Source organism: Sardina pilchardus, chromosome 15 (assembly GCF_963854185.1).
Source record: "Sardina pilchardus chromosome 15, fSarPil1.1, whole genome shotgun sequence".
Lineage (NCBI taxonomy): Eukaryota > Metazoa > Chordata > Actinopteri > Clupeiformes > Clupeidae > Sardina > Sardina pilchardus.
In genome coordinates, this window is record NC_085008.1 from 28775513 (window position 1) to 28788082 (window position 12570).

The 12570-nt window shown below is 53.3% G+C and overlaps 1 protein-coding gene across 1 annotated transcript in view; it reads right to left on the minus strand.

Annotated features, from left to right (window-relative positions):
- The window catches only part of prrc2c (proline-rich coiled-coil 2C), a 34833-nt gene that overhangs the window by 13493 nt on the left and 8770 nt on the right, over positions 1–12570 (minus strand). Inside the window, exons 7-20 of the mRNA XM_062555327.1 lie at positions 11713–11843; positions 11293–11380; positions 10899–11079; positions 9635–10358; positions 8986–9158; positions 8682–8726; positions 8399–8630; positions 7668–7881; positions 5551–6113; positions 3375–5508; positions 2350–2501; positions 1549–1703; positions 613–1099; positions 331–416 (exon numbers count right to left, since the gene is read on the minus strand). Of these exons, the coding sequence (XP_062411311.1) occupies positions 331–416; positions 613–1099; positions 1549–1703; positions 2350–2501; positions 3375–5508; positions 5551–6113; positions 7668–7881; positions 8399–8630; positions 8682–8726; positions 8986–9158; positions 9635–10358; positions 10899–11079; positions 11293–11380; positions 11713–11843 (5365 nt within the window). The remainder of the gene's footprint in view (positions 1–330; positions 417–612; positions 1100–1548; positions 1704–2349; positions 2502–3374; positions 5509–5550; positions 6114–7667; positions 7882–8398; positions 8631–8681; positions 8727–8985; positions 9159–9634; positions 10359–10898; positions 11080–11292; positions 11381–11712; positions 11844–12570) is intronic.

Here is a 12570-nt window from a genome sequence, read left to right on the forward strand (position 1 = left end):
CACAAACACACACAATCAGAGATGGGTAAACTTGGCTTCAGAAAGTCAAAGTCCTACCATACATTAGTTCTTCCTGTGCGTCTAAAAAAAAATCCCAGGTAACTTCAATAATAAGGGTATCTATCGACCTGGCTGGAGAGTTGAGCTATTAAGCTGCTTTAGTAAATGACTGGATAAAACATGTTAGGATTTCGTTTTATTTATTTTTCATTACCAAAGCCTAGTTTCCCCACCTCACCACCTTTATTTCCATACACACGGCAGTCAATAAACAAGTTGTAGGTTGTTACAGACACTGAAACACATGCCGTCAGACAGATGGCTTCTCACCTCAGGAGTGACTGTCCCAGTGAAGGAGGTGAGTGGTTTATTCCAGGCACTGACAGAGGGAGGCTGAGGAGGACTGATGGGTCCAACTGAAAACACAAGAGGTTTCTCCATGAGAATGTTTTGCCATTGGCGATGCATATTAACAAACAAGAATATTTCCTCTCGCATCTTCATAGTCCTCTGTTAAGTCAAGATAGGATGTCCTGGGATGTGCACACAACTACTCTTTTAAAAAGTCAAGAAAGGACACACACACACACACAAACATTGAGAGCTACTCACGTTTCTTAACGTCCGCGAGGACAGCGGACCCCGGCACCTTATTCTCCCAAAGCTCGGTGCCGAGGGTGCTGTGTGTCTGCGTCTTGGTCGTGGGGAAGTCCACAGGGGCAGAGGGCAGGGGCACAGCGCCCTCATGAGGCTGGGGGGAGCTAGCAGGCTGGGCTGGGGGCTGGTGGCCATGCTGGGATACGGAGATGGCTGGCTGTGGCTGTGGAAGCTGGGGAGTCTGGGGCTGCTGCTGTGGCTGTGGCTGCTGCTGCTGCTGCTGCTGCGGTGGTGGTGGTGGTGGCTGGGGTGCAGAAGGGGCAGCCTGGCTCTGCTGAGAGGCCTGTTGTTGCTGTTGCTGCTGCTGCTGCTGCTGTTGTTGCTGTTGTTGCTGCTGCTGCGGTTGCTGGGATACCTGCTGCTGCTTCTTAGCAAAGCGAGGGGGAAGCTTGGAGCCTCCGCCTCCTCGGCCTTTCTCCCCGGAACCCTTTTTGCTCCAGTTCTGTAACGCACAAGCACAGCAGAGTACAATGGTTATACACATTTGAGAGTCATACACACCAGGAATGATAATTATAACAATAACGATAACGATAAATGTGTTGTCTTGAATGTGATGGCAAAATATTGATGGATTCTGTTTGGCTGTCAGCTCTTCATGGTTCTCAAAATCACTCTGAAAGTGATCACCAACGATATTGTTCTTCAAGTCATTATTATAGTTCATGTGTGGACGTCGTCATTCCTAGCTAGAGCAATGATTTTTTACTAGAAAAATCAAACACAGTAAATTTCCTGTGTATTAATTGCATTGTGTATTTGCCGCAGGACAGTGTTGTATGCAAGTTAAAAGAACCATATTAACTGCCACTGTGTATTAACTTCATAGCTGAAGAAACTTTGCGAAAAGAATAGACTGCAGCTAATAGTTGGGAAATGACGGTACTCTACCTGTACAGTCTGTTCCTCTTTTTTCCTCCTCTCCTCGTCCTGCAGGCGTTTCTGCTGTTTCCGGGAGACCACCTCCGTGAATCCGTCATCATTGGCACTGGACTGGGGGTCCTCTAGTGTTGTTACTTCAGGATGGTCGTCAATTATCACCACACCTACAGAACACACAAACACACTCATGTTTTTCTCTGCACTTGTTTTGCATACACTACTCACACACAGGCTTTCAGGTGAAATTTGTTGGCCTTTGTTTCAATTGTTTGAGCTGAGGAAATAACCAGTGCATGCTTCTACTTAAACGCCCTAAAATTATGATATAATCACTGTAGCTTGAACTTTTTCAATTTCCATAAATTTCATCGGACAGCCAGATATCCCTAACTTTTTGTGAGTAGAGTAGTGTACATACAAAGTCTTATTAAACGAGACTTCATGACACCATCATTCTTACTCTGGATAGTCTAACTCAATATTTCTGCATATTTCTCTCTGGCCCTTCAGTGATGCGCCATTTCCTCAAAAATCTGATCCACCGCCAGTTCAGCGTAGTTCTCCTTAGCTCGGGCGCTCCCATTTATTTACGCCATAACTACAGCAATAACTATTTGCACACGGCACACACTGGGAACCATACACACACACACACACACACACACACACACACACACACACACACTTGAACTCTAACACTGGGAACCACACACACACTTGAACTCTAACACTGGGAACCACACACACACACACACACACACACACACACACACACACAGGGAACTGCGACACTGGACGGCGGCCACTCACTGGCGTAGTTGTTCAGGTCAAACTGGGACAGGGCATCAACCTTCTCCTTGGGTTTCTTGGCGGCATGTTTGGCCTCGTCTTTGCGGCGAGAGGACGACTCTTTCCCGCCCTTCTGACCCGATCCGGCCGGGCCAGACTCTGGGTTCTGAGCACTGCAAGAGGGAGAAGTCGGTCAACACACACACACACAAACAAATCAATCTGAATCTGAAGACATTTAACACTGCTGGCCAAAGGGATAGTGTAACTTCTAATTTGTTCTGACCGGACGCCAGACTAGAGTGTTTATCGACTGAGAAGAGCTCTAAGGAAGACAAGTGGCAGAGAGGATATTAGATGAACACTGTCAAGCTATTCTTATGAAAGGCCATGATGGAAAAGGGGGGGGCAACTGGCTAAAAATAAACTGTGCTGGAGTCTAAATTTAGAGATCCAGAGAAAAAGAATCACATGCAGGCAATTAGTGAAGAAGCTCCTGAGAGCAGTTCAGATGACAGGCAGAAATACAAAGTCACTGTGGTGGGGACAGGCCGCTTCAGTTATACAGAGAGAGAGAAAGAGAGAGAGATGGGGGAAGGGAGAGAGAGATAGAGATAGAGATGAAGCACTCGATGGATAGACAGAGAGATGGAGAGAGAGAAAGTATATGGCCTCTTTCAGGCTAGCAGCACTACATCCTGAAACACGATCTCTCTGAACTGGAAGCCAAATGGCAACAGGTGTAGATAAGATGAGCAGATAAAGCTAACTGGCCCCACACCTCTCTATCGCTAAAGGCCATATGAGCCACTGCCAGTGTAATGGCTATGTAATGAAGGACATGAATGCCTGTCCAACCGGTCTCGCTACAGTACAGTCATTTCCCGCATATAAGCCGCATTGTGTATAAGCCACAGAACAGTGTTTTATGCAAGCTAAAATAAACAAAACTATATTAACACCATATTAATTGCCCCCCTGTATTAACCTCATAGTAGAAGAAATTTTGCAAAATGAATGTTTTGTCGGGAAATTCCGGGACTCACCCTTTGCGTCCAGGTTTGGCGCCGGATCCTCCTCTCCTCTCTCCCTTGGCGCCGGCGTAGCCTCGGCCCGGCTTGGCGCCGCTGTTGCCCCTGCGGTTCTGCCGGTCCGCGGGCCGCTGGCTGGAGAAGCTGCGCTTGGCGCTGGCCGCCGCCTCGCGTTTGGGGGTGACCCCTCCCTCGGTGGGGCTCCTGCTGTGGGGCGCCGAGCCCTGGTACATGGGGCCGGAGGAGGCCGGAGCCGCGGCGTTGGAGGAGGAGGAGGCGGCGGATGCGGTCGTCATTGAAGCGGCGGAGGCCGACGTAGCGGCTTCCAGCGCGCCCTTGCGCTCCTCGCGCTCCCGCCGCTCGTTGAAGTCGCTGCTCTCGGACGCCGTCTCCCACTCCTCGTTGGCCTGGTCCGACGAGTTCTGATTGGACAGGTCGGGGGACTTGCTGCTGCCTACGGCGGCCACGGTGGTGGTGGCGGCGGCTGCAGCTGCAGCGGGCACATCAGAGGGCAGCATGGCGTCCGTGCCAGAGGGCAGCTCGGGCGGCGTGGCGGTGGAGGTGGACGTGGCCGGCGTGGCCGAGCCGGTAGCGGAGGTCGGGGGCAGCGTGGGGGGCAGAGCTGCAGCGGTGCCCTCCGGGAGGGTGACGGGGGTGCCGGGGGCTTTGGAGAGCGTCGGGGAGACGGTGAGCGGCGCAGAGCCCAACGGCGACGCCTCTCCGGCCATCACAGCCGCCTCGCGCTCCTTCAGCCGGCGGAAGCGAGGAGGCTTGTCCTGCCGCGGCGGTCGAGCCGGCCGAGGCCTCCTGGGCCGCTCCCTGCTGTTCTGAGCTCCTTCGCCGAACGCGCGCGGCTTCCCGTCGTATTTGGGCAGGCGGCGATCCGACGGGGCGTTGTCCATGCGCGAGGTGTCGGCGTCCTCGGGACGGAAGGTCTCCATGGGCTTGGAGGGCCACTGGGACGACTCCCGGACTCCAGGCCGCCTGAGGGGAGCCGATCTGGGCGCTCCACGCTCCCTTGCGCCTCCTCTCCTGCTGTACAGTCCTCCTCTCCCTCGCCGCGTGGGCTCCCCCTTGGGCAGGAAGCCCGGTTTTGGCCGACCTTCGTCGTCTTTGCTCCCGCCTTTGTCAGGGAGGTGAGCGGGGCCGTACGGGCCGCCACCTTTGGGTCCGGGGCGCGGTTCCCCGGGCAATTCCCGTCGGAGCGGGCGGCCGGGTTTGGCGCTGGGCTCGCGGTCCGAAGCGCCCGTGTCGCTGGCCGACTCGTGGCCCTCGCTCTCCGAGTCCGTGTCCGAGCCGCGCCGCCGGCGACGCTTGGGCAGCACCTCGAAGTCGGAGCTCTCGCTGCGCGTCTCGCTCTCCTCGCGGCAGCGGAGGCCGGCGGCGGCCGAGGCGCTGAGCGGCAGGTCCGAGCGCGCGCGCGGCTCCCGGTACGGGTACTCGCCTTTGCTGCGGCCTCGGCTGCTCCGTCCCCGGCCTCCGTAGCTGCCCCTGTAGCTGCGCCCGCGAGAGTAGTACTCCCCTCGGCCGCGGCCCCGCAAGCTGGCGTCCATCGGCCAGTCCTTATCCCGGTCAATGTCCTTCTCTCGATCACGGTACCCGTCACGGTCCCGATCACGGTCTCTATCACGGTCCCGGTCGCGGTCTCGCTCCCGATCCCTCTCTCGATCCCGCTCCCGCTCCCGTTCCTCGCGCCGGTAGGACCGAGGCGGCAGGTTGGACTCTTTCCGGGAGGGCAGTTTGGGCTCCGGGTGCTTGTCGCTGCCAGTTGGTTTGTCCGATTTGTCGTCAGGGATGTTGGCCGTGGCTGCAGGGCCCGTGGACAGCTGTGTGTCTCTGTCTCGGTCTCTGGGTTTGGCGGCACCACCGGCTGCCCCGCTGTCCTCGGGCTCGGCGGACGTCGTCTCCCTCTTGGCCTCTCTCTCTCTCTCCACAGAGGGCTTCTGTCCCTCCAGCACGGCGGCGGCCGCAGAGGAGGGGGGCTTGGTGCCGCCGCCGCCGCCGGAGTCCTTCTTGGAGCCGCGCTCTCCCCTCTCGTGCCGCTCCTCGCGCTCCTTCCTCAGCTCGCGCTCCTCCTTCATGTCACGCAAGACGGGCTTCTTGATGGGGCCCGAGCGCCGTAGGGGTCGTTCTCCTCCTCCTCCTCCTCCTCCTCCACCGCCACCTCCTCCTCCTCCTCCCTCTCTCCTGCCAGAGCCAGAACTGCGGGAGGGCCAGCGTGATTCCACCTTCTGTTTACCGGGCTGAGGCAGCGGGAGTTTGTCTGCTTTGTGCACGCTGCCGACGCCACCGTCCGTCTGAATAGCGGGGGGCGTGGAACGGTTGTTGATGCCGGTCGGGCCCGGTCCGAACGGCTCCCTCCTGGGTTTCTCGTCCGGCCGCTCGCCGCCGCCGCCGCCCTCGGACAAGTCCAACGTCTTTGTCGCCAGGGTGACGCCCTCGAAGCGCGGCTCGTCCAGCTTCAGCGAGTGGCTGGAGCCTTGGGAGAAGCTCCTCTTGAGCACGGCCTTGCCGAGGGCCTCCACGTCCTCGCTGGAGGGAAGGCTGGCCTCCTCGGGCTCGAAGGACGGGACCGCGGGTCCTCTGTCGGCCTGCAGCAGGCCCGGCGCCTCCTCGGGCCCGTGGCCGAACGCTGCGGACAGCGGTTCCGACGAGTCTCTGAAGAAGTCGCTCTTGCCGCGGGGCTCCAGGGGGCTGTGCTCCTGGGAGTAGACGGAGGAGAGACCCCGGTCCAGCTCCAGCCCAGAGTCCAGCCTGCCACAAGAAGGGAGGGACACAATCAGTCAACCAAACAGAGAATGAAACCAGAGAGGGTTAAAGCGGAGCGAGAGGCGCAAACGTTCGATCATTTCCGCGTTCTGTCTTCACAAGGGGGAGGGGGGCTAAATCCCCCTTTAAGCAGACCTGCTAACATTCGAACTGAACTGCTTGCTGATCTGGCAGAGATCGATATCCCACTATGATGTCTTTGCAACACGCCTCTTTAAGCAGAAAGGAACTGTTCGAATTTTGCTTCCATAGAGATGCATTACGTTGCTCTATCTTGTCAGTAATTAAGGATCTTTGATGAAACCATGCACTTATGCTGATTAAAACTCCACACATAGAAAGTTACCTTTGATAGAAGGTATGCCACCCTCGAACAACAAAGTACAGTGTATAGGACAATGCACAATAGAGTAAAGTAAGTGTAAAGAACGTGTATAATAAAGTGCAAAGTGTAAAGAAGAAAGTGTATAATAAAGTAAAACAGAAGTGCATGCAGTAATATCCTGTGTATTAGCCGCAGGACAGTGTTTTATGTAAGTTAAAAGAAAGAAAACCATGTTAATACCATATTAACTGCCCCTGTGTATTAACTCATTAACTGCCATTGACGTCTTTAAACGTCAATTTAGACACATACGTTGACTGCCATTGACGTCTATAGACGTCAATTGCCGGTTTCAATGGGGAGGGCTCCTGGGTGGGCTTGGGAACGATCTGGCAGAGTTTCAGGCTTGTAAACAGACTGCACTAGCGATCCGAACCTCTAGATGGCAACAGTGCCATTTGGATCATTAGTATCTGCCTAGAGTGCACAAGTCATGCAGAGACAACTAGCAAACACACTGAAGATCGACCACAGTGGATCTAGTTTGCACGCGATGCAGGGAATAAATATGCTTACTTCTTACATCAAGGATGGAAAACACGTGAACGGTATGATCCATTTACATTGGATATTGCGATATAGACTAACAACAACCTTGCTAGTGCTAGCTTGCTAAGTCTAGCATCCTGTTCAGAGTCTTTAGCGACCATCAGAGTCCCTAGCAACCTTGACGAGACTGACGAGATAACAGTACAATCGTGGTTGACATACTACTGAAACGCTAACGTTAAAAAGTTGATTTTCACAAAAAGATCGTTTTCTCCATGTTTTGGTCAAAAACAGGTGTTTTTAGCAAAACTAAGCCATGTTCTACTGACGATTACTAAAGAACGGAAAACGATAGAAACAAGCCGTTTTTTCCTGGTGAAAGAAGAGAGTCTACTCTTTCATTTGGTACCTTCGGTGTTTACATAGTCATAAAGCTCACCGTTCGGTGGATCTTGGAAAAACAGTCAAAATGCTGTAAAACGTCTGGCAGTATGGAGCGCTCTGCACTGAAAATCGCTGGCAGCCAATGAGTTAACCTCATAGCTGAAGACATTTTGCAAAACCAGCGTATAAGCTGCGGATAATAGTTGGGAAATGACGGTAGTAGTACCACAAAGTAACATCTTTATGATCAATAAAAGTGGAAACGTTCCGTCCTTGCTCACCTTGGTTCCTTGACGTCCTCGCGACCTTTGGGTGGGGTTGCTGAGGGCAGAGGCTCAGTTTGGGGGTACGCGTCGGAGCCCCACACGACGCGCGGCGGCTCGTTAGGCAGGCCGTGGTCTCGGATGGGGCGCGTCAGGTGATCGAAAGAGTCGGAGCCCGACGGGCTGCTGTCGGCCGGGTCTCTACGCACCAGCTGCTTGGGGGGAATCCTGCCTGCTGGAGGGAACACAAGTCGGACAAACATCACTCAGACGTGCAGTTTCACCACCGGTAAATATTCACTTGACATTCCCAAGCAGAGTGCTCCACTTGAGTGATTATAATCAGTGACTATAATCTAAACAAACATCTATTTGTGCTGCAACACAGGGTTTTCCATTATGGCAAATCATTATCAACATTATTTTGGGTCAATATTAAAATTACCGTTATTTAACACGATAAGGTACTGAATGATTTTGGAAAATATCTTCCTTTTTCTAAACTTCAATCAAATGAACACTGAGCCAGCTCAACACCACTTTCAGTAACGGCCAGAGACTCTAATGAAATAGAGGCCTGATAAAAGCCCAAAATGCATTGCATATGGACTTGGCTAAAAAGGGCTTTGATAGAGAGAGAGAGAGAGAGATAGAGAGATAGAGAGATAGAGAGATAGAGAGATAGAGAGATACTTTATTGATCCCCAAGGGGAAACTCAAGAATGATAGGACCCTGGAGCCACTGTTACCTGGGTGCATTGGAGGCATGTCCATGGGCGGGCGCCCCGACATCATCCGGGGGTCCATGTACGACTGCATCATGAGCCAGCGCGGGTCGAAGCCCATGGAGGGCATGTGTTGGGGGTGCTGTGGGTGCGGGCCCAGGGGCTGGTACAGGGAGCGGTGCTGAGGAGCGGGCACCCCGGTACCAGAGGGGGATACTGGACCACCAGCACCACCACCACCACCACCGCTGCTGCTACTGCCGCCACCACCTCCACCACCACCACCACCACCACCACCACCGCCCTGCTGCTGTTGTTGCTGTTGCTGCCACTGTTGCTGCTTCAGCTGCTCCTGAAGATGTGAAAGCGTTAGAGACTTGCTTGTGTGCTTGTTTTGGGTTTGTGTGTTTTTTTTTTTTTTTTAAACATTATTTCAATGTTTTTGATTAACATAATTGAATGTTTTAGATTGCGTCAAGAAGACACTTTGATATGGGTGATAATTAATCCACTGCATATAATAAACAAACAAACAAACAAACTAATAACATCTAGCCACGTAAATGGCACTAGCTATATGTCCAGTCTCAATGCTGGTGTGTGGTATTTACCTGCTGTCTGAGGAAGCGAGGCGGAAGGGACTTCTGGAACTGTTTGGAGTAGCCGGAGTTGACCGCGGGCCGGATGGCCGCTCCACCCTCCCCTTCGGCCTCCGCAGCCTGCAGAGGGGCGTCCTCACTGCTGGAGGGGTCGAGCCGGGACAAGGAGAGCTGAGGCTCCTCCACTGCACGCAGGCAAACAAACAAACAAACACACGTTTACTTCAGTCCTAATAGCGCATAATTTAATGTGTTTCTCCAAAGAGCCGGGACAAGGAGAGCTGAGGCTCCTCCACTGCACGCAGGCAAGCAAGCAAGCAAGCAAACAAACAAACAAACAAACAAACAAACAAACAAACGTTTACTTCAGTCCTAATAGCGCATAATTGAATGTGTTTCTCCAAAGAGCCACACATGAATGGCATCATTCTAACTGAAGAGGCTGTGAGACGTCTTAACAGGCAAGAAGATTTTCACACTGTGATCCACATGAACATGAAACAGACCCAAGCATCTACTGCCATCCGCCTGTGTGTGTGTGTGTGTGTGTGTATGTCTCTCTAAGTGTGTGTGTGTGTCTCTGAGTGTGTTTATGTGTGTCTCTGAGTGTGTGTGTCTCTCTGAGTGTGTGTGTGTGTGTGTTGTGTGTGTGTGTGTGTACCTCTACACTCGTCCGAGCTGAAGTAATCTCTCATGGGGGGCTGCGGTCTGTCGGGCTGCGGCTGCAGCTGCGTCTCGTCTCCGGCGGCTGCGCTGGCGTCCTGCTCCGCTGGGGCCCGGTGGGCCGGCGGGGTCGGCTGCCGCGGGGGAGGATGTGGCGACACGGCGAGCTCCTCCTCTTCCTGTGTGCCGGACTTGGGCCTCTCGTGGGCCACCGGCGAGGGGACTGGAGGAGGGGGGCCCTGCACCGCAGGCGGCTGCTGCTGCTGCTGCTGCTGGAGGGGGGGCTGGGGGGTGGGGGTGTCGGACCGGGGCCCCGTTGAGTCATCATGGCATCGAGTCGAGTCATCGCTGACCCCGGGGGTGGTAGCGGTAGCGGCAGCGGCAGAGACGTGTTTGGGCTCGGAGGGGAGCGCGGCGACGGCGGTTCCGGTTCCGGTGGCGGTTCCGGTGGGGCTGGAGGCAGGCGCGGGTCGGAGCTTCTCGTTGAGCCGCTTGAGCTTCTCGGCGCACGCGGCCAGCCGCTGCTCCTCCATGCGGCGCTCCTCCTCCTCGCGCCTCCGCCGCGCGCGCTCCACCGCCTCCGACAGATCCTGCTTCTTGCGCTTCTGACGCCACGCCTCCGAGTCCTCCTCCCCCGCCGCCAGCGGAGGCTTCAGCACTCTGGGACCGCCGGGAACGCCGGGAACGCCGCTGCCACCGACCGGCCGGCCTACTGGCTGACCCTGAGGGACAAGATCACGGGTCAATTTACACACACACACACACACACACACACACACTTGTGGTTTAATATAGCTCTATTACTACAAATCAATTGAATTACTCTTAGGCAACGATACATGAATATTCTGAACAGGTAAATAAACCTATTCATCTTTTATACCACTTATGTGTACTTCAATACACTTAAACTTTAAAGTGACAATACAAAGCTATGCTGAACAACCAAACAAGGCTATTCCTCATGGGCAAGCATGCCTCTACGGCCCCAGCCGTGGCGCGACTGGCTGGGGCACCTGCACCGCACGCCGGCGAACCCGGGTTCGATTCCCGCCCCGTGGTCCTTTCCGGATCCCACCCCTACTCTCTCTCCCGCTCATTTCCTGTCATCTCTACTGTCCTGTCACATTAAAGGCATAAAAAGCCCAAAAAAATAATCTTTAAAAAAAAAAAAAAAAAAGCATGCCTCTACGTACTGACAATTTCCTTTAACTATGGTATTTGTACTAAATAGCACATGCGTGCATATCATTGGTCCTCACCTGGTAGTCTCGCGGGACCATCTTGTTGTATTGGGCCATGGTGCCTGGTGAGGGAGCCCTGCCGTCGCCGGCGTCTACCCATGAGCCTTTGCTGGCCCCCCGGTCCTCGCCTCCCTCCTTCCACACCTCCTGGCCGTCGGCAGCGCGCGCTCGCATGCGTTCCATCTTACCGATCCATTCCCTGCGCGGATACGGAGAGATGACCAAAATAAATCAATGTGTGATTATTCAAGATGCAACCACAATCATTTCTATAAAGAACAACAAGCAGAGAGCACCTTGACCAGCCTTCTCAGGATATTAACTACACAAACAAAAAAAAACTTAACATGTAGAGTACTTAAACCAGGGTCAGAGCCAATAACGAGAGAGAGAGAGAGACTAATAAGCTTACCAATTCTCCCCTTTCTCCTTGGCTGCTTGGTTTTCCTCATCGTCGCTGAAGTTGAGTTTTTCTGAGTAATCCACCTCCATCTGGGCTCCTGGAGACCAGACAAAACAGGGCGCGCAGTCAGACACAACATTTTATCTCGCCACGCTCATTACTGACAAAAGCTCTGGGCTCTTACGGTGCATTTTAATGCTACTCTTGATTTGTTCTCTTTTTTTTTTACTGCACCCTGTCTACTTTTCCCTCAAATTTCATCTGGACACCCCTGCTGTACCAACTCACTAGAACACCACACACACACACACACACACACGTCTTTGGTCTTATTTCCCCTGGGTGCGTTGGACGAGCTGTGTGATGTCTGCTGGCTCCACAGCGCAGCAGCAGCAGCTGGCGAGAGCAGAGCTGTTGGTCGCCACTCACCTGCCCAGCCTTCGTCGGCTTCCGTGTCCAGGTTGTCCAGTTCCTTCAGGTCTGTGGCACTGATGATGGAGGGCCGGTCAGGGTCCTGTTGCCATGACTGCGGCCTTGGGCCTGGTCTGGGGCCCCTGGGACTGATTCAAGAGAGGAAAGAGGAAGAGAGAGGGCAGACAAGAAAGAGAGAAAAGGCAAAAAGAGATTTGTCACTTGTACAACATATAGATATGTCGTACAACAAAGGCAGACATCCCTGGATCCAGAAAGTAAAAGTCCTGCCATATATTCTCTCTACCTGTGCACTTAACACAGGTGATCCCACTAATTATCTGATCTACCTGGCTGCTAATTAGGATGAGCTGGTTTACTAAATGGTTGGATCAAATACTTGGCAGGACTTTTACTTTCTGAACATGTGAAGTCCGCCATATAAACCAGCATGTCAATTATTAATAGGCATGTATATTAGGGGTGGTTCGCAAAACCCAGTTTTAGGGACACGGTTTTTGGTTCTGTACGGTTCTTGAAGTTTTTTCTTTTTATCTTTAACACTTCAGAAATGTAATACTTCAGCATATGATATCTACCCATCAACCTTTCTATCTACAGTTTTCTTTCCGCTGTCATCACAGGTAAAATTCAATCCAAAATGCTCCCACACATCAGACTCAAGCGACGCTGGAGCATCCTCCTACACCGGGCTGCCTTCATCATCTCTCCCACTTGCCATGTGGACGCGTGACCCACAGCACTCCACACCTCCGCACTCACGCGAAAGGGAAAGAACGCTGTCTGAGGTCACACACCAGCAGCAGGCTGCACTGCACAGACCATAATAGTCAGCACCGTACGATGCACACATGG